This window comes from Rhinoraja longicauda, chromosome 38, assembly GCF_053455715.1.
Source record: "Rhinoraja longicauda isolate Sanriku21f chromosome 38, sRhiLon1.1, whole genome shotgun sequence".
NCBI classification, from domain to species: Eukaryota; Metazoa; Chordata; class Chondrichthyes; order Rajiformes; family Arhynchobatidae; genus Rhinoraja; species Rhinoraja longicauda.
The window spans coordinates 382,953-407,395 of NC_135990.1; the positions used below are offsets into that span (position 1 = coordinate 382,953).

Consider the following 24,443-nt stretch of genomic DNA (forward strand, 5'->3'; position numbering starts at 1 on the left):
GCTAATATTCAGTAGATTTATAGCAGCAGTTGAGTGCAAGGACAGGCCCCTTAATCCATCATGTCCGTGTCTACCATGATGCCAATCTAACTAATCGCACATGCTTGGACATGGTCCATATTCTTATTCCTTGTCTGTTTATGTGTCTGTCTAAATGCCTCTTAGACATATATGCTTCTACCACCCTCATGAGCAGTGCGTTTCAGGTGCTTACTACTCTCTGGTTAAAAAGAAACTTAGCTTGCAAATCGCCTTTAAACTTTCCCCACCTCATCTTAAATCTATGTCCTTTAGTATTTGACAGTTCTGCCCTGGGGAAAAGTCTTTGTGTACCCCATCTATGCATTTCATAATTATCCTTCAGTTGGTCTCCAGTCAGACACTCCTGAGAAAAGTCCAAACTCTTTATAACTCTTACAGTACCTTCCAATCCAGGCACATCCTGCTGAACATCTTCTCCACCCTTTAAAAAGGCTCTACTTCATTCCTATTAGCGATGACCAGAAGTGCACATAATACTCGAAATATGGCCTAACCAAGGCAACGCGTGTGGAGGGGAACGGGCATCTGTAGGTTTCAGTGGGCCGGGCAGTGTATGGAGGGGATAGACACAAAATGCTGGGAGTGACTGCTGGAGACTCCTCTTCAGTCTTGACCTGAAACATCACCCATTCCTTCTCTCTAGAGATCCTGCCTGTCCCATTTTGAGTCTATCTTTGGCTTAAACAGGCATCTGCAGTTCCCTCCTACACACAGCGTGTGGAGGGGAATGTGGCCGGGCAGCGTGTGGAGGGGGTGAGACCCCGTGCACATGTGGGTGTGGAGGGGGTGAGACCCCGTGCACATGTGGGTGTGGAGGGGGTGAGACCCCGTGCACATGTGGGTGTGGAGGGGGTGAGACCCCGTGCACATGTGGGTGTGAGACCCCGTGCACATGTGGGTGTGGAGGGGGGGTGAGACCCCGTGCACATGTGGGTGTGAGACCCCGTGCACATGTGGGTGTGGAGGGGGGGTGAGACCCCGTGCACATGTGGGTGTGGAGGGGGTGAGACCCCGTGCACATGTGGGTGTGGAGGGGGGGTGAGACCCCGTGCACATGTGGGTGTGGAGGGGGGGTGAGACCCCGTGCACATGTGGGTGTGAGACCCCGTGCACATGTGGGTGTGGAGGGGGGTGAGACCCCGTGCACATGTGGGTGTGGCAGCTTGGGCTGAGCTGCCAGTCTCCAAGCTGTCTCTCTCTCCCTCCCTCTGTGTGTGGGCGGTGACCCACGTGCTTCACCGTCCGCCGCCTGATTGGTGGCTTCCGCGCGGGCTGTGATTGGCCGGTGTGGGCCGCCCCTTCATTGGGCGGAGCAGCAACAATGGCGGCGAGGTGGAAGCTTCTAGAGCGGCGGCGGCTGCTGCTGCCAGGGCTGCTGGTACTGGCACTGGCGGCGGCACTGGGAGCGGCAGCGGGCAGCGGTGAGTGCTGGGCGCGGGCAGCCGTGAGTGCGGGGCCGGTGATGAGCGGGGAGCCCCAGGGTTGATGGCGGCGGCGCTCGGTCCAGGCAGGACTGGGAGCGGGCTGTGAGTGGGGCCGGGGCTGATGGCGGTGTGAGCGGGAGCGGGAGCGGGAGGTGAGTGCGGGCCGCGGATCCAGGCCCTGCCCGCTGTAGGGAGCCCGGCCCCGGCCTCGGGTACACGGCCTGAGCGATACGTTGGGCCTGACCCCCTGGCTTTGTTTCTTGTCCACAGACTCTCCGAGCACGAGCACCCCCGATGGCCTGCTCCAGTCCCGGGGCACCGGCATGCCCGCCGCCGGCGGCCTGGACAGCACCCGCGCCCAGCCCGAAGGCGATGCCGGTAAGTAAGCGCGGTCCCCGCCGGCCGGGAGCTCCACGTTCGCCGTGCCGCCGGTCTCCCTACAATCACCATCTCTCTTCCCGCCCCAGCGCCAACCACGCTGCCGCCCTACCTGGCGAGGTGCCCGAGCGCCGGGCCGTGCAACAGACTGCCGCCCGACTGTGTCGACTGCTCGCTGCATCCTAACTGTGTCTACGGAAAGGAGGTTTCGTTCAACTGCACAGTCAAGCCGGGCGTACAATGCACGGTAAGCAACCGATGAAGCGAAAGGGGAATCTGGTAGATAGATCAGAGGAACAGGCCCTTCGGCCCACCATGCCCGTGCAATCCCACCTGCCAGCAGATTGTGTGTATGTCCAACCAGGCTTAAGGGCTTTCATGGCTTACTATTTATGTTCCTGTCTAGGTCAGGTAGTGCCAGAATTGGCCTAAAATGTCGACTCGTTCCTTACACAATACCTGATGTTTTGTGGCATTTTGTTTTTCTAATTATAAGGAACTCAAAATCCTTAACAGCGACCTCGATCTGTTCAGCTTCTCGAGTTTCCCATGTGCAAATGGTTATTGGTTTTGTCTTTTTCCGCTCTCTTCTACGTTTGTGGTGTTTGCCTATATGGGAAGGCAGCCTCCAGGTCTTGCCAGTATTCTTTCTTCGGCTGCATGTCAGTGCTATAGGACTGAACCTGTCATTTATTTTGAGAGATAGTGCGGTCCCTTTGAGGATCTGTCAGAACCGAACTAGTTCTATCTGGATGTGTGACTAATATTGTGGCTACAAGAGTAGGTTAATCAAGTCAAGTTTAATTGTCACATACACATACACGATGTGCAGTGAAATGAAAGTGGCAATGCCTGTGGATTGTGCACAAAAAAGAATTACAATTACAGCATATAAATAAAGTTAATAAGTTACTATAGTGTAGACAAAAAATTAGTCTCTAGAGTTATAAAAGTTGACAGTCCTGATGGCCTGTGGGAAGAAACTCAGTCTCATCCTCTCCGTTTTCACAGCGTGACAGCGGAGGCATTTGCCTGATCGTAGCATCTGGAACAGTCCGTTACTGGGGTGGCAGGGGTCCCTCATGATCTTGCTTGCTCTGGATCTGCACCTCCTGATGTATAGGTCCTGCAGGGGGATGAGTGTAGTTCCCATGGTGCGTTCTGCCGAACGCACTACTCTCTGCAGGGCCATCCTGTCCTGGCAGAGCTGTTCTCAAACCAGACTGTAATGTTGCCGGACAGGATGCTCTCTACAGCCCCAGAGTAGAAGCAATGAAGGATCCTCGGATCCTCAGAGACACTCTGAATTTCCTCGGGTGTCTAAGGTGGTCAAGGCGCTGCTTTGCCTTACCCACCAGTGCGGCAATGTGCGTTGCCCATGTCAGATCCTCTGTGATGCGGACTCCCAAGTATTTAAAACTGCTCACCCTATCCACAGTAGACCCATTTATCTCCAGTGGCGTGTACGTCCTTGGATGTTTAGCCCTTCTGAAGTCCACGATCAGCGCCTTCGTTTTAGTGACATTCAAGAGGAGGCTCTTGTCCTGACACCAGAGTGCCAGATCAGCCACCTCCTCCCGGTGGCCTTCTCATCGTTGTTGGAGATCTGGCCCACCACCACAGTGTCATCAGCAACTTGATGATGGAGTTTGAGCTGAACCTGGCCCCACAGTCGTGTGTACAGGGAGTATACTGGATAACCCGCTGGTGTCCCAATGGCTTTCCACCATCTACAAGTCAGGAGTGTGATTACTCGCCAAGGCTATCCTGGCAGCAGTCTTCAAATCTGCAAGAAGAATAAGGGCAGCAAATGCACAGGATTGCGACTACCCACAAGTTTCCTTCAATTGTGCATCATCCTGACAACCCCACTGCTATTGCTGTGTCTAAATCCTTGAACCCCCGCCCCACTGCGGCTGTTCAAGTTAGTCGTAAAGGTAATTAATATTGGACTTTATTATAGACTTTGCCTGAAATGCCCAGATCTGAAAACATAAATTTAAAAAAAAATGTTTCTCAGCCTTTAGCTTCAGCACAGTCATCTTTGGAGGAACATGGTTCGGGCATCTGGCAATGCTGCCCCTCTGCACCCACCCCCAGCTTTGTAGTTGAGACACTTGAATATTGAAACCATTCACAACCTTGGAGGGAAAAAGGGTTAGGATTGCAGTGGTTTATCAGAGGTGATAACTGGAGCCCTACAAGGAGCATGGGAAAAAAACATTAATGGCTACCATGGTGGAGATAAGCTGACTTTGCATGTAAAGTAATGGATTCTGGCTCATCAGTGACTTTGATTGTTATCAATTGTTTATTATTGTTCACTTGTGTTTTTATTCTGTTTGCTACTCAGGATGAGAATAAGATAGAACAAAAAACATTTCGGATATCAATGGTCTGTCAGTTCTGTTGGCAGTTGCCCCCCACTCTGTACCAGTGCAAGGAAAGCACGAAATGCAAGACGGTGCGGTGCCCACGTGAATACTTTATTTCCAACTGCACAGCTCTGGAACATGTGCATTGTCTTGGTAGGTAGCCATCGAAGGGGCAAACATTGGTGCTGTGTGATTTGTGTCAGTGCAATGACTTTATTCAAAATATGGATAGTTCTGCTATCATTCAATAGTTGCATTCCTAAGAAACTGTTCATTATAGAAAATCCCTAACCCAGACCGAATATGTGGTATTCCCAAATTCATCAATGATTTATCCAGTTAGCTGTATGGAAATGTGTGAACCAATGGTTTAATAGATTTGGTGAAGTCCAAGTAGTTTAATCATTTAAATGTCCAGGACAGGTGGAAAAAATAACAATGTTGATTCTTATTTGGTAAGCTATAATACAAAGGATTAAAATGATGCCATAACTAATCAAAAGTCGGGTTAAGTTGGATAGTTGTAAACAGTGATCCAGGAAGAGTACATTGGGCTTTGAGGAAAAGCAGTGTTGATGTACTAGAGCTGATAACTGAATTCAGGCACGCATTGCCAGGGTCTTGTTCCCTGCCATATTAATGACTGGATCAAAGTTACAAGTGAGGGAATACTGCTGTGACATAACAGAATAAACTATTTTGATTTTGGAAAGCTTAAGAATAGGGGATGCAGGTGAAGAATTGAGACCACAATGGTTTTCAGGAATAACCTTAAACACTATTGTGAACTTGTGGACCTTTTTTTACAAACTGCAATTTATTGTGTCATTTGTTAAAACCTGTCCGATTGCACAGGCCGCTGAGATGTACCAACCCTTTTGCGTGGCTTTGTGCTCTGACAATCTGGTAAATATTGTCAATCAAAGCTGGGCTGCACTTGACTGAGTGCTGCTGTGATGTCATGCAGTATTCCTCAGACCTCCTGGCGTCTGTCTGTACCAGGTCTACGTCCATCACTTACTCATTGGGTTGGCACCAAGACTACTTTCCCTGTAGTGATTTGTTGACCACTCTGACGCAGACAATACACATATAGAACACATCAAATGTAAATGTCTCAAAGTCTGAGATTTTGTTTTCTTTGTTAGGTAATCGCACCTTTCAGAAGAAGATGTATTGCAATTGGACAGGGGGTTACAAATGGTCAACTGCTTTGGCTCTGAGGTGAGGAAATATTTTGATTCTTGAGTGAGGATGTTTTGTTTTTAATCCTCTCTGTATGCTAGTTAATAACCCCGTGGGTAGAAAGGTCGTTAATAAGGATTTTGCCCGTTTCTTGCATGATATGCTTCTCCCAAGGCATTGAAGGGTCTCGACCCGAAACGTCAGCCATTCCCTCTCTCCAGAGATTTAGCCTGACCCGCTGAGTTACTCCAGCACTGTGAAACGTCACCTATCCATGTTCTCCAGAGATGTTGCTTGACCTGCTGAGTTACTCCAGCACTCTGTGAAATGTCACCTATCCATGTTCTCCAGAGATGCTGCCTGACCTGCTGAGTTACTCCAGCACTCTGAAACGTCACCCATTCCTTCTCTCTAGAGATGCAGCCTGACCCACTGAGTTACTCCAGCTTTTTGTGTCTACCCCCAAGGCATTTATTTTTTCTTATAAATATCTGATTCCTCCTGCCTCCACTCAGTCCCCACCTATCATCACCCCTTACCTTGGTAGTTATGGCCACAATGACTGATGTTGAATGTAAAAAACTTTCAAATTGGCCTTTTGATAGTTATTTCTGGAGCACTGATTGCACGTAATGTCAGTGGTAAAGCCAGCATTTATTGCATTACATTAATTGTGGCATGAATTTAATGACTTGCCAGACTATTTCAGAGGACAACGATGCATGGCTGGAAAAATTGGTCAGTTAGAGATAATGTCTTGAGTCAATTACTTTAGGCCAGAATAGTGGCCTCATTGGCCTGGAGTGCGTGGATTAGGTGAAGGCGGCAGCCTTGCTTCTCTGGTGAACATTGCCATGGCATTTTGCCCAAATCTGACAATTCCATAATTACAAATGGCAGCATTTAATTTCAGTGATTAATCTGATTGTAATACTCTTAATATGTGAGCAGCAAGGGTTTGGAGTATTTAAATCTTTCTGAGGGTGGTGCGGTACTTGCAATAGACATTAGACAATAGGTGCAGGAGTAGGCCATTCAGCCCTTCGAGCCAGCACCGCCATTCAATGCGATCATGGCTGATCACTCTCAATCAGTACCCCGTTCCTGCCTTCTCCCCATACCCCCTCACTCCGCTATCCTTAAGAGCTCTATCCAGCTCTCTCTTGAAAGCATCCAACGAACTGGCCTCCACTGCCTTCTGAGGCAGAGAATTCCACACCTTCACCACTCTCTGACTGACAAAGTTCTTCCTCATCTCCGTTCTAAATGGCCTACCCCTTATTCTTAAACTGTGGCCCCTTGTTCTGGACTCCCCCAACATTGGGAACATGTTATCTGCCTCTAATGTGTCCAATCCCCTAATTATCTTATATGTTTCAATAAGATCCCCCCTCATCCTTCTAAATTCCAGTGTATACAAGCCCAATCGCTCCAGCCTTTCAACATACGACAATCCCGACATTCCGGGAATTAACCTAGTGAACCTACGCTGCACGCCCTCCATAGCAAGAATATCCTTCCTCAAATTTGGAGACCAAAACTGCACACAATACTCCAGGTGCGGTCTCACCAGGGCCCGGTACAACTGTATAAGGACCTCTTTGCTCCTATACTCAACTCCTCTTGTTACGAAGGCCAACATTCCATTGGCTTTCTTCACTGCCTGCTGTACCTGCATGCTTCCTTTCATTGACTGATGCACTAGGACACCCAGATCTCGTTGAACTCCCCCTCCTCCTAACTTGACACCATTCAGATAATAATCTGCCTTTCTATTCTTACTTCCAAAGTGAATAACCTCACACTTATCTACTTTAAACTGCATCTGCCATGTATCCGCCCACTCACACAACCTGTCCAAGTCACCCTGCAGCCTTATTGCATCTTCCTCACAATTCACACTACCCCCCAACTTAGTATCATCTGCAAATTTGCTAATGGTACTTTTAATCCCTTCGCCTAAGTCATTAATGTATATCGTAAATAGCTGGGGTCCCAGCACCGAACCTTGCGGTACCCCACTGGTCACTGCCTGCCATTCCGAAAGGGACCCATTTATCCCCACTCTTTGCTTTCTGTCTGTCAACCAATTTTCTATCCATGTCAGTACCCTACCCCCAATACCGTGTGCCCTAATTTTGCCCACTAATCTCCTATGTGGGACCTTGTCGAAGGCTTACAAAAGGTTTCATCCGAGCAAATGAGGGACAGTGATAATATGGATTTGAAATTATTTGGATACAGTTCCATGGTCAGCAGCTCTGTGAATCTAATCAAAGGCTGGCCTGATTAGTTTCAATTGACCAGAATTTTTTGGGGGGGGGGGGGAAAGAGTGTTAATCTCTGGTGATGGAACACATTTTGACGTTTTCATTTTGGATTGAGCAAAACAAAATTGTTTCATTGAAGCTGTGTGGTCTTTCTGGCTGGCAGTGTTTGGATTCCCAGTAACAAACCGTTCTCAATCTTTGCAGTAAGTCCTAGGTTGTGTCATATGGTTGTTTTTTCCCCACTTAAGCAGAGAACCTACATGAACACAGGCATTCTGTGGCTCTCTCGACTCATTCCCAGCAGTGATTCATTATGTAGAACATTTGAAAATGTTCATCTGTGCAGCAAACCTGACTGTTCATATATCTGCGGGGAGTGGGTGGGGGGAGGGGGGGAAGACACTGGATAATGATCAGCAGCAGGCCTCGGGTTAATCGGTATACTTCCTATTACCAGGACATGGGCTTGACTATTATCTAAGAGCAAGTGTTCACCCACACTTCTGATCAGTTTGCTATCGTATAGACATGTTCATTTTCATGCATATACTTCCACTTTGCTTAACTGAAATTTTGATTTGATTTCAGCATCACTTTGGGAGGGTTTGGAGCTGACCGATTCTATTTGGGCCAATGGAAGGAGGGTCTTGGTAAACTCTTTAGCTTTGGCGGCCTTGGAATATGGACCTTGATAGATGTGCTGCTAATTGGGATTGGCTATGTTGGGCCTGCTGATGGCTCGTTGTACATCTGAGCTGCACAAGGACCTGTCCTGTGATACCACGTGGAGTTACGGAACATAGTTCAGATGTTTTGGAGAATGCTCCATCTGTGCAGGAATCACACTTTCTTTGCCTTTATCAAGCTGAGGACTTGTGCCAGGTTGGCACAATTGATTGTAATACTTGCATCATTGCTTCCTGGTGCTTTTAGGTTTGTTGGTCAACCTTGGTGATTCTTAAAACTATCAATGAAGGCATCCTTGGAACCTTTTTAATTCTGTGATTCTTTTAATGGAGTTATTTCACATGGATACTTGCTGATAGGTCAGAGACCTAAAGACTGCCTGCAATTCTGACTATTTTGATAGGGTGAGTTGTGGAAACATGGAGTCACATGGATAGCATGAGAGCTGAAAAAGATTTTTAAGATATTGACATCAAGCAAATTTGCACTGTTTGAACCTTGCTTTCTCAATGGGGAACGAAGGAAGATGGGAAATGCAAGCAAATGGTTTTGGGCTGGCCAGACAAGTGCATAAGTAAGGCTATGAATCACCTGTGTTTGTGGAGTTTCATGGCACTGTAAATTTGCTGGTATTTCCAGTGACATGCTGAAAGCACAACTTCTGCTTGTACTCCATGGTAAAGGCAGTTCGTATCAAGGGTTGGAATTAATCAAAAGGTGACCTGCCAGTTTCATGTGCTGGCGACTCTGCTCAGTCCAGTCTGGGCCAGCTCTTTAGTTCTGGTGTGGTCCCATGGAGTTTTATTAGAAGACTCCAGTCACCTAATGTTGGTCAGCTCTGACGTTGCATTACTTAACATCGGGGATCTGAGCAATTCTGGGTGTGGAATGTAGTTTGAGGAGTGCAGGGAAGGGGAAACTGGAAGGTAAGTGGCCACACAGCTTTATCACTCCACACTTCTATCATGTTAGTCTACTGAGCTCAAATGACATTTAATGTTACAGCTGGGGCTGTTAAGGTGTGCAAGAAAGGCTCGATAAAGCACCATTAGGTGCCTGCTGGAGTTATCTGGCAGTGGTTTCAGTCACCTTGAACATGTTTAACCAGCCTGCTGGATTCAGTGCTTTAAATATCTGTACTGTGCATTGTTACAAAATTGTGAAAATAAACATCAATATCAATAATTTGAATCTTGTAACTTGTATGAAACTTTGTGGCATGTTGGTCACATCTCTTGCTATTCTTTATTATATATTCCGGAAATAAGTGCATTCAAATGTTTCCAATATAATTAAAACATTGGTGGGAAAGCACAGCAATTGTGGAGCCAGGCCAGGTTTCAGATTGTCTACATTTACTCAATGTTTACCTGCAGTAAGCTAACAGCAGAAAAGTGGTTGATAGGGATGAAAAATCATGGCATGGTGACAGCCAATATTACTAGATTTCATTGTTGCATCACACAACTTGATTAACCAAGTTACTTGAGTCAGATCTAACCCAATAACAGTAGAGATTGCTCCCTGTGCAACCTCTTGGTTCACCCATCCCAATCCACCCAGGCACTTTCCCCTGCAACCACACAAGATGCAAGACCTGTCCCTATATCTCCCTCACCTCCAGGGACCCCTGCAGCCCTTCCAGGTTAGACAGAGGTTCACATGCAATTCCTCTAACCTCACCTGCTGTTCCCAATGTGACGACCTGTATATTGGCGAGCATAAACCTGGCGACCAAATGCTTGCACTGGGTTTGCCAAGGTCTGAATCTCCCAGCTGCTAACCATTTGAACTCTTCCCATTCCCACACTGACCTTTCTGCCCTGGGCCTCCATTGCCACAGTGAGGTACACACAAACCAGAGGAACAACATTTAATTCCACTTTGGTCGCTTACAACCCAACAGTATGAATGTTGAAATCTCAATGTCATTCCAGCATTTTTCTAAAATAAACCAACAGCAGTAATTGCTTGCCTAAATGGGACACGGAGTGAGTTTCACTATATTGTACTAACTGTTGGGGGTATAATATCACTATGGTAACAGTATAAATGAGAAAATCACCAGTTTGCCATATCCAACTAAGCTGTTTAACCTGGTGCCTGTAGTGGGACACGAGGGGGTCAGGAGACTATCTTGGGGGGAAAAAAATCAACATGTAATGTTGCTAAAAATCATTTGCAGGTCGTGTAGTGCTAGATATACAGGATAGGAATGAACTATTTCATTTGCAAACCAAATAAAAATCAATAAACAATCTGAGTGCAGGTGCTGCAGAATAATTCAAGCATTGAAAGCAGATCAGTATTCCAGTGACAGGCATTTGATCAACAGCAACTCACCAGCCACCCAGCATTTGTTTACAAAAGCAGCACCTTCTGGCTCAGAGGTTAGGGGGAGAAGGCAGGAGAATGGGGTTGGGAGGGAGAGATAGATCAGCCATGAATGAATGGCAGAGTAGACTTGTTGGCCAAATGGCCTAATTCTACTCTAATCACTTAGGACCTTCTGGGAAGGAGATCGTGGGAATGCTTATGAATATGGCATAAGCATTTTGGTAGGAAGGACAATTGTTCAAGTACAATCGACACAGGAATAGAAGGATGTTTAATCTGCATTTATTTACATCACAACAATATACACCATCTCTACAATGTCCCTTTCTGTACCGTACTCAACCTAATAACTCCAAGTCTCCCCACATCCCCCAGTTACCAGCTGCACTTTCATAGCATTGTCAGGTTAACAAAGATATTAGCCTTGGGTTAGGATACAGCCTACTTGTAAACAATAGTTTAAAATAAAAAGGTAGGATATTTCACCCAAAAACATGGAAATTAAAAAATGCAGTTTATTCCTGCAGTTACATGAAATACCAACTCAACATTTAAATCACATTACATTTGGTTTAACTGAAATAATTTCAATGTAGCAAATATAAATCCAGCATTACTCGGAGGGTAGCTAGGGTAGGTTACAAAAGATTCAGATTACAAGCGGCTTGCTCCTCTCTACAGGTGTTTGGAATCCTTTAGTGCCGTCTGGTCCTCTGGGCATGCGTACTACTCCTGCAGGCAGCCCGCCTGCACTGTGCATCTTTCTAGAAAGCATGGGGCTGCCAACTGGAGTATTCTCATGGGATACCCCCTGCGCTTGCTTCCGTCTCTGTACCCAGGGGCTGCCGGACGGTGTGTTGCTGCTGTCCGATGAATAGTCAGTCCACTTACTTCCAACCTCAGCATTTGCAGGAGCTCCAAGCTTAGCATCTGCAGTGAGCAGAGATTTGTGCACAGCCGTATCTTTCCGTTGCATCGATGGGCTGGAACGTGGACTGTTCCACGGACTAGCTCGCGGAGAAGTGTTAGGACTCAGGTGATTGTTTTTATAGGTGTTGGGGCTCAGCTGATTAATGGGGTTGGGTTTGCGGCCAAGCATAGGAGATGCAGGGTTGCTCTCTGGTTCAGAAGAGCTGCATGCTGAGGAATCTTCACATATATACTGCAACTCCTCCACTCGCTTATTGCTAGATTTGCTTTTCATTTCATTCTTGCCAACATCTTCAGCCTCTTTGTTCTTCTCTCTGATAACTTTCTTCTTTGGTGGTTTCATCTCTATTAGCACCACTTTCATTCCCCTTTCATCAGTTTTTCCAAGTGATTCATGTGCCTTGATTGCAGATTCAACATTTTCGTACTCTACAATTACACAGTCCTTTGTTCCCAACTGTGAATAGCGATTGCTCAGTCTTTTTACATCTGCAGGGAGCTCCTTTCCTAGCTTTAGAACACGAACAGAGATGACTGGACCAAACACAGCAAATGCCTTCAGTACGTACTCCATTATCTTTTCATGCAAGCCAGCATTTTCACATTCTAGATTATCATTTAAAACCTGGAATTCTGGACACAGAAGCATATCATATACCAGCAGGATCTGACTTGGAAGATGTTCATTGGGGAAAACTGGAACGGCTGTCTTCCGTCTCACTTTTTTCCTTTCGTCATTAAGCTCCAAAAGGTCAGAGTACTTCAGAGCAAAGGCGGTTGTTTGCCAGTCACGAGTGAGGTGTTTTACCTAGAACAAAAGATTCCGTTTTATCCTTGCCTATACAACAGGAATGAATACCTGAACGATTCACTTAATTATAGTAATGAAATATCAAAGCAGTTAAACCATTGCAGAGGGAATGAACAGACAATGCTTCGGGCTGGAACCCTTCTTTAGACTGAAGGAGTAGGGGTGAGAATGCGAGTAAAGAGAGATGGGGTGGGGTGAGGCATGGCAAGTGATAGGTGGATACAGATGAGAGGTTCGATGGGCAGATGAAATTACAAAGGCTGGAGGTGAAGAGGACACTGTCAGATAAGAAATGTAAAGCTGGGAGGGATGCAGTGCACAGAGACAGGGGCGGAAGCCTAATGCAAAGCCTCTTTCCATGCTGTATCTGTAAACTAATGTAGGCGATCTAGACTATTGAGCCGGTCCTGCCATTATCAAGATCGAGGCTGATCGCCTACCTCAGCTTCACTTTCCAATCCATATTCCTCAGTCCCCTATTATCCAGAAATAAATCATTGTCATTAGAATATAGCATGAGGGTAGAGAATATAGCATGAGGGTAGAGAATTCCACTGATTCACTATCCTTTAAGGTGCCCTTTGTTGAGCAACTGTGCTCCCCGATCTCAGACTCCTAAGCCATCTAACATCAAACCCTTTAGAACTGCTCTCATTATTGTAAATTTGTGATTATAATCTACTCATCCTCTTCTTCGGCAAACATCCCATTTTTGGAATAGTCTAGTGAACCTTCACTAGACTTCCACTATGGCAACTATATTCATTCTTGGGCGAGACAAAAACTAGTAAATATCGAGTCACCGAGAACCTGTAGAACTGAACTGATTTTTTTCTGTATTCAAATCCTCCAAACACTACTACATTCCTTTTGAATGACTCTCTGCACTGGCTCGATGTTCAGTTACTTGTGCAAGAGCAAACTTCAGTCTCTTTGAAAATAACTGCAGATGCTGGTACAAATCAAAGGTATTTATTTCACAAAATGCTGGAGTAACTCAGCAGGTCAGGCAGCATCTCAGGAGAGAAGGAATGGGTGACGTTTCGGGTCAAGACCCTTCTTCAGACAGAAGGGTCTCGACCCGAAACGTCACCCATTCCTTCTCTCCCGAGATGCTGCCTGACCTGCTGATTTACTCCAGCATTTTGTGAAATCAGTCTCTTTGAACATCCACACTACCCTGTTTCTTACAATTTGAAACTTTCTCCAGTCTGTTTGAGCATTAAAATGGCGACCGCACATTATATTCCATCTGCCATGTTCTTGCCCACTCACCCAGATTGTTTGTGTCATCTTGACCCTCTGTCTTCATTGCTCGATCTCACCTTGTTTAGTGTTGGATGTGGTCAAGCTAGGTGCCTATGTGGCTGTTGGGTGAAATGACTGGTTTTATTCTGTTTGAATACACGGTAATGATAACATAAAATGGTTTGCTGGGCCATTGTTGCAATAGAATACAATAGTTAGTTTATGGGGCTAGTTCAGGGCAAGGAAAATACAATTCCTTCCCAAGGACATTCATGAACCAGATGGGATTTTACATTTATCAGAGTGGTCATCAGGCCAAGAACAGTGGCAAATTCTTCCTTAAATGCCAGTGGCATTATTCATTCATCGAATACATACTAGCAAAACACAGTGTTGGATTAACTCAGCAGGTCGGGCAGTACCTGGTGAGGGAATGGACAGGTGACATTTCTGGACAGACCCTTCTTCAGACTGATGGTGTAGGGGGAGAAAGCCCGACAAGTAACAGGTGAATACACGTGAGTATTGGCAGATGGGTGGATTAATAGTTTTGAAATGCAAGTACTACACCACCACAATAATCAACTATAGGTGAAAGTAGACAATTGGGTCTTCAATGTTCTTTATCTATGTAATAATTCCTCACCATCTGACTTTGAACCCAGCAAGTAGAATAAGTCAGCGAGGGATCCATTCTACTACCTTGTTGGTGTTGGTCTAAAGCTTCAAATTAGCCATCGCCACAATACAAGCTACAACACAAGACACAAAGAACTGCAAGTGTTGGTTTACAACAAAAAGATAACGTGTTGGAATAATTCAGCGAGACAGGCAGCATCTCTGGTGAACATGGATGGGTGGCATTTCGGCTCGGGACCATGTTTCAGATTGATTGGGGAGAGCTGGAGGAGAGGAGGGCAGGGCAAAAGCGAGGCAATATTAAGAATAGTCTCGACCCGAAACGTCACCCATTCCTTCCCTCCAGAGATGCTGCCTGTCCCGCCGAGTTACTCCAGCATTTTGTGTCTATCTTCAGTTTAAACCAACATCTGTAGTTCTTTCTTGCGCAATAATATTAATGTTACCTTTTTGAAAGAAGTCAGCAGTTTAACACTGACATAGCCCATCTTATTTCTTCTCACGTGTTTTAGTAGAAATGCATCGTTTTCCAGGTAATCGTCAGACAGATAATATTCAATCTGGGCAACAAGTTTCTGCACCAGGTCACGGTCCGGAGGCGCCCACTCCTCCTCCGCCGCCGCCAGCTCATCCTCTGTACCGCTGGAACACACACACACACACACAGAGAGAGAGAGAGAGAGAGCGGATTAACGGAGCTCACACCCTCGCCCCCCCCTCTCGCCCACCCTCCCTCCGCTTGCCCCGCGGTCCTGGTACCTGTTTATCCCGGGCCCGGGGGCCGCCTCTTCGTCCGTGCCGCTGCCCACGCTGCCGCCCTCCGGCCGCGCCGTCGGCTCCTCCTCGGCCGCCGCCACTTGGATGCGGACGAGCGGCGCGGCCTCCCCGACCGGCGGCATCGACACCCCGGTGTCGCCGAGCGCTCCCCCCTCCATGGTCAGCGGCGAGCACGGGCCCCCGCCCTGATGCCGGGCCTGGGCCGGAGGAGGAGCGCAGGGCGGGGCCGGGGGTAGGCCGGGCCTACGACCCGGCGGGAGGAGCCTGTGGTCCCGGGCGGGCGCCAGGGACTCCCGGAGCGCCGGCGGCGCCAGGAAGGCGGCCCAGCGCAGCAGCGCGTCCTGCAGGTTGTACATGGGAGGCAGTGGGGCCTGGTCGCCACCCCCGACCACTTATCAACACCCTGCCTCCCAGTCCGGCCAGGCCCAACCCAACCCAATCCAACCCAATCCAATCAATCCAACCCAGCCCCATCCAACCCAACCCAATCCAGCCCAACCCAACCCAATCAATCCAACCCAGCCCAGCCCCCAACCCCATCCAGCCCAGCCCCATCCAATCCAACCCAATCCAGCCCAATCCAACCCAATCAATTCAGCCCAGCCCAGCCCAATCCAGCCCCATTCAACCCAGCTCAACCCAACCTAGCCCCAGCCCCATCCAACCCAGCCCAGCCCATCCAACCCAGCCCCATCCAACCCAGCCCCAGCCCCATCCAACCCAGTCCCAGCCCCATCCAACCCAGCCCCAGCCCCATCCAACCCAGTCCCAGCCCCATCCAACCCAACCCAGCCCCATCCAACCCAGTCCCAGCCCCATCCAACCCAGTCCCAGCCCCATCCAACCCAGCCCCAGCCCCATCCAACCCAGCCCAGCCCCATGCAACCCAGTCCCATCCAACCAAATCTAGTCCAACCCTGGCCCAGCCCAATCCAACCCATCTAGTTTGTTTAATTTCATACTCTATTTTCCTGCCTTAGTTATTAGTTTTAATGTTTTTTATATAATGCCAAATCTTCTGATGTACTTGGCTTTGCACATGTGAGTTTATCTTAGGCTTGCTGCTATATTTCTCATTGGAATGCGCAGGTAACATGTGCTTCCATAACACAGATTGGACGTAACACGATAGGTGGATGGATTAGGGGACACTATTTGTCTTGCAGGCCTATTTTGTCATAACACGATCTCGATTGGGAATTAGAAATACACCAAAAGTTACTTTGGAAATTAGAAAGCAGAAACAAAAACTGCCTTGGAAAATAAATGTTTCCATGTAACCTCCCGGCAATAATCAGACACCCCTGTTACTTAAGATCACAACTGTTCCAAAGGCGAGAGGGGGGGGGTGTTGACATTGACAAGCAATCGCTTCTAATGACACTGCGATATTGCTCTATGAAAGAATGTGGTATCCACCCATCCCTTGCCAGGCTTTGTCCCTCCATCAGTCTGAAGAAGGATCCCGACACGAAACCTCGCCTGCCATGTGGGGAGGACCACAGTCTAGGGTCCTTCGGCTGCTGAACATGGGGGGGGGGGGGGGCAGAGTGTGGTGGAGACGCCCCTCCAAATAAGGGATTCTGTGTAAATTTGGAAATGAATATCTGCATTGAATGTGTAACCTCCGGAAATGTCGGATGGAGTTGTTGAAAAGAAGATGTTTTGTAAATATTTATTACTTGAATAAAGTATTTTTTGATATATATTAAAAAATGTTCTCCACAGATGCTGCCCGACCCGCTGAGTTCCTCCGGCAATTCGTGTTTAGCACACAACCTTTAGTATGCTTTATTTTGCAGTAACAAAAATAAACTTATAGCTACGGGACAAAAATGAGAATACAGTGAAAAGCTGTAATTGAAAGCCTGGTTCCCCATCTATAATTGTTTATATAAGGCGAGGTTTCTGGGCAGCGCAAGGATGGCGTTAGAGCAGAACTACCTGCCTCCTTTGTGCTTTCTGAAAGCTCCCCTTCACAATGCACACTGCACCCGGAGTGACCGGTTCCCCACATGGCTGGAAACCCGCCCTGTTTACACCCGGGCGCCGCGGCCGCCGCCGCCTGTGACTGTGACTGTGACTGTCCGCGAGCGGACCGGTAGTCGCGGCCTGCGGGGCGCTGGGGAACATGAAGCGCGGACACGGCGAGCAGCGGAAGTAACGGTTGCTAGGGAGCCGGGGAGCCGGCGGGGGTGAGCACGGGAGCGGGACGGGAGAGAGATGCTGCCCGGCAAGTACCGGGCGAGGCTGCTCGGAAACCCGGTAGGTGCCGTGGGTATCCATGGAAGACGAGCTCTTGCTTTGTGTGCGGTTCCGAGCCGCGAGTGTCAGGTCTCGGGTACCGGGCCACCGGGGACACGGGGCCACACTGTCTGGGGACACGGGGCCACACTGTCGGGGACACGGGGCCACACTGTCTGGGGACACGGGGCCACACTGTCTGGGGACACGGGGCCACACTGTCTGGGGCACGGGGCCACACTGTCTGGGGACACGGGGCCACACTGTCTGGGGGATGGAGCCGCACTGTCTGGGGACACGGGGCCACACTGTCCGGGGACACGGGGCCACACTGTCTGGGGACACGGGGCCACACTGTCTGGGGGATGGAGCCGCACTGTCTGGGGACACGGGGCCACACTGTCCGGGGCACGGGGCCACACTGTCTGGGGCACGGGGCCACACTGTCTGGGGACACGGGGCCACACTGTCTGGGGACACGGGGCCACCGCCCGAGGCACGGGGCCACACTGTCCGGGGCACGGGGCCACAGTGTCCGGGGACACGGGGCCACACTGTCCTGGGCACGGGGCCACACTGTCTGGGGCACGGGGCCACACTGTCCTGGGCACGGGGCCACACTGTCTGGGGACACGGGGCCACACTGTCTGGGGCACGGGGCCACACTGTCCTGGGCACGGGGCCACACTGTCTGGGGACACGGGGCCACACTGTCTGGGGCACGGGGCCACACTGCCCGGGGACACGGGGCCACACTGTCTGGGGCACGGGGCCACACTGTCCTGGGCACGGGGCCACACTGTCTGGGGCACGGGGCCACACTGTCTGGGGCACGGGGCCACACTGCCCGGGGACACGGGGCCACACTGTCTGGGGCACGGGTACACACTGCCCGGGGACACGGGGCCACACTGTCTGGGGCACGGGGCCACACTGTCCTGGGCACGGGGCCACACTGTCTGGGGCACGGGGCCACACTGTCTGGGGCACGGGGCCACACTGCCCGGGGACACGGGGCCACACTGTCTGGGGCACGGGGCCACACTGTCCTGGGCACGGGGCCACACTGTCTGGGGCACGGGGCCACCGCCCGAGGCACGGGGCCACACTGTCCGGGGCACGGGGCCTCACTGTCCGGGGCACGGGGCCGCATTGTCCGGGGACACGGGGCCGCACTGTCCGGGGCACGGGGCCGCACTGTCTGGGGGATGGAGCCGCACTGTCTGGGGCACGGGGCCACTGTCCGGGGGACGGAGCCGCACTGTCTGGGGCACGGGGCCGCACTGTCCGGGGGCGGAGCCACACTGTCCGGGGCACGGGGCCGCACTGTCCGGGGGATGGAGCCACACTGTCCGGGGCACGGGGCCGCACTGTCCGGGGCACGGGGCCGCACTGTCCGGGGCACGGGGCCGCACTGTCCGGGGCACGGGGCCGCACTGTCCGGGGCACGGGGCCGCACTGTCCGGGGCACGGGGCCGCACTGTCCGGGGCATGGGGCCGCACTGTCTGGGGCACGGGGCCGCACTGTCCGGGGCACGGGGCCGCACTGTCTGGGGCACGGGGCCACACTGTCCAGGGGATGGAGCCACACTGTTCGGGGTACGGGGCCACACTGTCCGGGGCACGGGGCCACTGTCCGGGGCAACCTTTGGCGCTCCAGAGAAAATAATGCACATTTGTGCAACCTCTCCTAGCCAACATCCTCTAATCCAGTCATCATCATATTTCCTGTCAATTTCTGTGCTGCTCTAATTTTCATCTGAATCTATCCTCAAATCTCCTTCCTTCCTCCTTCCCTCCATCCATTCATCCATCCATCTCAGGGCAGTGGATAACAAGCCCACAGCTACCTTGACCAGACCTCCTTCAATTCTGTTTCCTACAACAATTCAATGTCATTCTCTCAGTTTCTTCAGCTACAAAGGAAGAGTTTGGATGAGGCCATCTGCCACATTGGGGCTTTACTTAACCTAATTAAACATAAGGAACCTCTCCTCATCTTTTGACAACGAGATTACTGTCTTCTGCACCTAATGTTGAATTCATCATTTAAAACACTCATAATACCTTGCCATTGTAATATTTCCACAATTCAGTTTTCTGTTCTGATAATTTGGGGTTTTATTTGTTTTTACACCTCTATCAGCGCTATCGAACTGTTATTCATTAATAACTGCCTTCGGACACGCAGAAAATTGCGTAGGATTTACATGGAGGGTAGAAAAAAAGGTTGCAAACACCTGTTAGTTTTACAAAGAAAAGTGGATGGCATATCAATTCCTAGTTATTAACCTGTGACTTGGAGTCATAGAACTATACAGTATGGAAAATGGTCATTCGGCTCACTTTGTCCATGCCAACAAGTTGGCATACTGGGCTAGTCCCATTTATCTGCATTAAGGGTCTGAACCCAAAAAGTCACCCATTCCTTCTCTCCCGAGATGCTGCCTGACCCGCTGAGTTACTCCAGCATTTTGTGTCTGCCTTGAAACCCATCCTGTCCTTCTATCTGATATCTGTTGGAAAGCGATTCTCTAAATGTTGCCTTTGCACCCTAACATTGGCACCCAGTTATCGTTCTGGTAAATTTACATTGCAGTCCCACTAAGGTCTGTACATTCTTTCTAAAGTGCAGTTGTTAGGATTGCTCAGAGTACTTCAGGTGTGACCTCTGCTTTTGTTGTTGGAGTAGTCTTAGTGAGGAGAGCAAAGGATTGAGACCATTTTTCCATATTGTGATGAAACGGTGTTTTCTTTGAGACATGACATTTTTTTATTTAAACAAAACAAAAAGAGTTGGCAATGTTATGAGTCTGCCCTCTAATGTTTTAGTGTTGACAATGTTGTATTGAAAATTAGGCTTCTAATCACCTAGTATTTTATTATTACAAGGTACAGTTTATTACAGGTATTGTAACTTAATTATTTTGTTTGCAGATTAATACTTGCAGTCTTCAGTTAACTGTGCAGGCTTCAGCTGTCGGAGATCGTTTATCTCAGAAGCAGCAGGTAAAAAATGTCAATGATTGATAGGCTGTAGGAATTACACTGAAAAAATACTGGTCTCACTTGCGAGAAAAAATGTTGTTTTCTTCTTTTCTAATTAATGATAATTGTGCCAAGAATTGACTTTAGAATCAAAATGTGTTTTGAATGACATTGAAACAAATATGCGAAAGACTTTTTAATCACATTTTTTCTCTATCTTCAACCCCGCTCATTCTTTATTCTCCCCTGTCCCAACAGGTAGAAGATTAATAAGATTGAAAACATGTACCACCAGATTCAAGAACAGCTTCTTTCTTGCTGTCATCAGACTCAAAAACGGATCTGTCAAATGCCCAATCTTCCAATCTACCTTGTTGCACCCTTGCGCTTGTTTTATCTGCACTTTCATTGTAGCTGTAACACTATATATTCCGCATTTTTTAAAATTTTCCTCTCTTGCATGATATACTCATGCATGGTATGATTGGCCTGGATAGCACACAAAACAAATGTTTTTCCACTGCCCCTTGGTACAGATGAAATAATGGCAAAATTCTATTCTACGTTATAGATGTTTGTAGTTTTATTTAGTTAATCATGAAATTCTGAATTCAAGAAAGTTTTGTTTGAAAACACTTCACTTAAATCTGTGTTTTTTATTTTGCAGCTTGATTACAGAGCAAATAAGGAGCTCCTTCCTTCACATAAACTTTTGAATGTAGATGGAGACAAGAATTTCCATGGAAAACCAGGTACGGTGCATCTGCAAGTATCACTTATGTGACTACTAACATTTATCTATCTCAGATTCAAACATACTTAAAAACTGGACGCAATACTCTAAATGTGGCCTCACCAATATCTTATAACTGCAGCATGACCTCCCAACTACTACACTGAATACTCTGACTGATGAAGGCCACTGTGCTAAAAGCTTTTTTTGACCACCCCACAATTCAGTTCTTCTTCCACAATGCTCTAAACTCTCACATGATCTTTTGTCTCTGGTTCTACTTCAGAATGCAACTTATTTTGTTTCTGTCCATGTAACAAAGACTTTATGAGCTTTTGAAACTAATTTTCTGTAAAATAACTCAAAGATGAGCAAATTACGACAATCTCTTAATGGGAAGGTGTTAATATGGCTGAACTTCATAATAGTGCAAGGGAATGGGACTAATATTGCCTGTCTCAGAATCACTGAGCTATCCTCCAAAAAATATATTTGTGAGAAAAGTTTGGTATGTATCCCAAAGATTAACTCTGTAATAAAGGTGCATTCTGTACTCGTGGGCAATTTTATATGTTTTCTATTGCTGTAATTGATATTCTGTATATTTTTATAGTATTTAATTGCTGACTATTTGAATGCAAATTATTGAAACTCCAGTGCAAGCAGCATGCCAGTAAGATAAGTTATCTTACCAGGTTATACTTGTGTAGACTCTACATTGAATTTTGTTGTTCACAGAAATAACGTGCCATGATGATCCACTCTGCCACTACTCAGAGCTGTCATTGAGGGAAACAGCCAGGGACATGCCATCACAAAGTCCCAGTTTACTAAAATCTCGACAGGGCTCTCAAAGTGCTGTGCCTTTCCATTCTCATGGTCAAGGAACCTTGCCGTATTTACCAGGTATTTCCTGTTTCCTGTTCATAACTTATTCTGTTTCTGTTGTTAAAGGTCTAACGAAACAACGGTCCTCATGTCACGTGGGCTGAATTAGAACTGTATAAAACTATGAATAATGCCTTGTCACTCTCTGTCCAGATATGGTGAAATAGTTTATGACACCACATGCCGATCAGCACCAACACTTCTTAATCTCCGCACATAAAAAGCACACCACCTTTTTATTTTCTCCATTTATCTTGTATTTTTCTGCATTATATTGCGTCTATGTCCTTGCCCATTTACTCACCCTGTCCATATCCTCCCGAAGCTTCTTTGCATCTTCTCAAAGGGCAGACTGACTTTCAGCTTTGTGTCATTGGCAAATTGCAATAAACTATAAATATTAGATATTGATTGTGAGCAGCTGGGCATCAGCACTGATCTGTGTGACACTTCACAAGTTCTAACCTGAAAATGACCCTCTGTATTTTGTTTGTTCATTTATCCTTAATCCATGCTCAGCTATTACCCCAACCCACCTACCACAGATCCTGATTTAATTTGAAAATCTTTTAACAAAGGTCTTTTGCAAGTTCAAATACACCACATCACACGATTCACCTTTAAACAGTCTGCTTCTATGTTTTGTCTGATGTTCTTAGATTCTTTTGTTCATGCATGATGGAAATCCTGAACACTGTCCAAGATATTGTTGAGGTTGGGGTGGCGGGGGTGATGGTTGGTAAATGGAGAACTTTCAATTGGGGTTGTACATACACTTCTTAGGCAGAGCTACTCAAAGCCGTGAAACCAAGATGGGTTGATGAAGACAATGTACATCAACCATTGATTCCATAGAATGATTCCATAGAATGGTAGAAGCAGATTGCAGGGGCTGGTGATTTTTTAAGGAATTTTGTTATTAACTCAAAAGTCATCTTCCAAATAGTGCTGAATTGCTGACTTGTAGAAGTGGCTCATTTCTGGCTCCGTTGTTATTTATTTAGTTGGAACACCGTTTGTTTGTATGTTAGTGAGGCTTCAAATGTTCTAGTACAATGACCTTCTCTGTATGCTGAGAAATTCTGTATAATGACCAAACCCTTTGTAATCTCCCAGGTGACAATGTCATTTTCTCTGAGCTTCCTTCAACACCTGGAATACCGGTTGTATACCGCACACCCGAACAGCGGGCAGAGTATGCAGACAGACTAAATCTGGACAGGTAAGTATCATTTTAAAAGATTGAAAGTTTAGATGGGCTTGTTGAGAAATGAACATAGAACAGTATAGCTCAGAAACGGGCCCTTTGGCCCACAATGTTTGTGCCGAACATGATACCAAGTTAAACTGATCTCATCTGCCTGAACATGATCCATTTCCCTCTATTCCCTGCACTTCCATCTGCCAATCTAAAAGCTTCTTAAGCGTCACTATTGTATCTGCCTCCACCACCACCCATGGCAATGCTTACCAGGCTCCCACCAGTTTCTGTGAGATAGAACTTGACTGCACATCTCCATTAAACTTTCCCCCTCTCGCCTTGTAGCTTTGTCATCTACTGTTGGACATTTCCACCCTGGGAAAAAGGTTCTGACTGTCTCGGCCTCTCATCATTTAATATTCTTCTATCGTCTCCCCTCAACTTCTGACGAACCAGAGATACCTATCTAAATCTTTCCCTGTAACTGAAACCCTCTAATCCAGGCAGCATTCGGGTAAACCTCATCTGCACCCTCTTCAAAGATTATTAAGGGGTTGGACATGTTAGAGGCAGGAAACATGTTCCCAATGTTGGGGTAGTCCAGAACCAGGGGCCACAGTTTAAGAATAAGGGGTAGGCCATTTAGAACAGAGATGAGGAAAAACTTTTTCAGTCAGAGAGTTGTGAATCTGTGGAATTCTCTGCCTCAGAGGGCAGTGGAGGTCAATTCTCTGAATACATTCAAGAGAGAGCTAGATAGAGCTCTTAAGGATAGCGGAGTCAGGGGGTATGGGGAGAAAGCAGGAACGGGGTACTGATTGAGAATGATCAGCCATGATCACATTAAATGGCGGTGCTGGCTCGAAGGGCCGAATGGCCTACTCCTGCACCTATTGTCTATTGTCTATTGTCCTCATCTTTCCTGTATTGGGATGACCAGAATTGCAAGCAATAGCCCAAATGCTGCCTAATCCAAAGTCACAGAATCAATCATACACCAGGGAAGCAGACACCTTGATCGAACTCATTCATGCCAACTGAGATGCCCGGTCTAAACTAATCCTATTTGCCTCTATTTCATCCATTCTCCTCAAAACCTTTCCCATTCACATACCTGGTCAATGATAAGCGGTCCCAACAATGCAATTAATTTCATGAATATAAAAGAAAGTTAAAACGATACGATTATAAATTGAGAGCATTTTGCTGAGATTTTTGGTTAAAAAATCAACTTATCTAATAAACTTAAATAAGGCAGCCATGAAACTGTAATGAAACATTGCCTA

The 24,443-nt window shown here is 47.5% G+C and overlaps 3 protein-coding genes across 5 annotated transcripts in view; 2 read left to right on the top strand and 1 right to left on the bottom strand.

The window, feature by feature from the left end:
- Positions 1 to 1,336: 1,336 nt before the first annotated feature.
- On the top strand, positions 1,337 to 9,546 carry tm2d3 (TM2 domain containing 3). Its single transcript, XM_078430007.1, has 6 exons — positions 1,337 to 1,463; positions 1,737 to 1,844; positions 1,934 to 2,091; positions 4,198 to 4,372; positions 5,368 to 5,443; positions 8,263 to 9,546. The coding sequence occupies exons 1-6, from the start codon at positions 1,364 to 1,366 to the stop codon at positions 8,426 to 8,428; spliced, it is 783 nt and encodes a 260-aa protein (XP_078286133.1). The 5' UTR covers positions 1,337 to 1,363; the 3' UTR covers positions 8,429 to 9,546.
- Positions 9,547 to 10,964: 1,418 nt separating this feature from the next.
- Positions 10,965 to 15,492, bottom strand: larp6a (La ribonucleoprotein 6, translational regulator a). Of its 2 annotated transcripts, none has more exons than XM_078430005.1 (3): positions 15,086 to 15,492; positions 14,773 to 14,968; positions 10,965 to 12,436 (listed from the first exon to the last, which is right to left on the bottom strand). In XM_078430005.1, exons 1-3 carry the CDS (start codon positions 15,457 to 15,459, stop codon positions 11,348 to 11,350), a joined length of 1,659 nt encoding a protein of 552 aa, XP_078286131.1. In that variant the 5' UTR covers positions 15,460 to 15,492; the 3' UTR covers positions 10,965 to 11,347. The 2 variants fall into 2 exon arrangements, with proteins under 2 accessions (XP_078286131.1, XP_078286132.1); XM_078430006.1 differs by lacking the exon at positions 15,086 to 15,492 and adding an exon at positions 13,715 to 13,806 and having other exon boundaries at positions 14,773 to 14,906.
- Positions 15,493 to 17,246: 1,754 nt separating this feature from the next.
- Positions 17,247 to 24,443, top strand: part of lrrc49 (leucine rich repeat containing 49) — a 33,276-nt gene continuing 26,079 nt past the window's right edge. Inside the window, exons 1-5 of one of the 2 annotated variants that reach the window (XM_078430002.1) lie at positions 17,247 to 17,368; positions 20,285 to 20,356; positions 21,003 to 21,087; positions 21,807 to 21,974; positions 23,073 to 23,178. In XM_078430002.1, coding sequence (XP_078286128.1) covers positions 17,327 to 17,368; positions 20,285 to 20,356; positions 21,003 to 21,087; positions 21,807 to 21,974; positions 23,073 to 23,178 — 473 coding nt within the window. In that variant the 5' untranslated portion in view covers positions 17,247 to 17,326. The remainder of the gene's footprint in view (positions 17,369 to 20,284; positions 20,357 to 21,002; positions 21,088 to 21,806; positions 21,975 to 23,072; positions 23,179 to 24,443) is intronic. The other variant, XM_078430003.1, reaches the window with a different exon arrangement.

Excerpts from the sequence above, each read along its gene's own strand:
- tm2d3 (XM_078430007.1), top strand. The coding sequence starts at position 1,364 with ATGGCGGCGAGGTGGAAGCTTCTAGAGCGGCGGCGGCTGCTGCTGCCA. Across the intron at positions 1,464-1,736 it reads GGGAGCGGCAGCGGGCAGCG|ACTCTCCGAGCACGAGCACC; the intron begins GTGAGTGCTGGG and ends TCTTGTCCACAG. Across the intron at positions 4,373-5,367 it reads GGAACATGTGCATTGTCTTG|GTAATCGCACCTTTCAGAAG; the intron begins GTAGGTAGCCAT and ends TTTCTTTGTTAG.
- larp6a (XM_078430005.1), bottom strand. The coding sequence starts at position 15,459 with ATGTACAACCTGCAGGACGCGCTGCTGCGCTGGGCCGCCTTCCTGGCG. Across the intron at positions 14,969-15,085 it reads CCCGGGCCCGGGATAAACAG|CGGTACAGAGGATGAGCTGG; the intron begins GTACCAGGACCG and ends TGTGTGTTCCAG. Across the intron at positions 12,437-14,772 it reads TGCTGACTTCTTTCAAAAAG|GTAAAACACCTCACTCGTGA; the intron begins GTAACATTAATA and ends CTTTTGTTCTAG.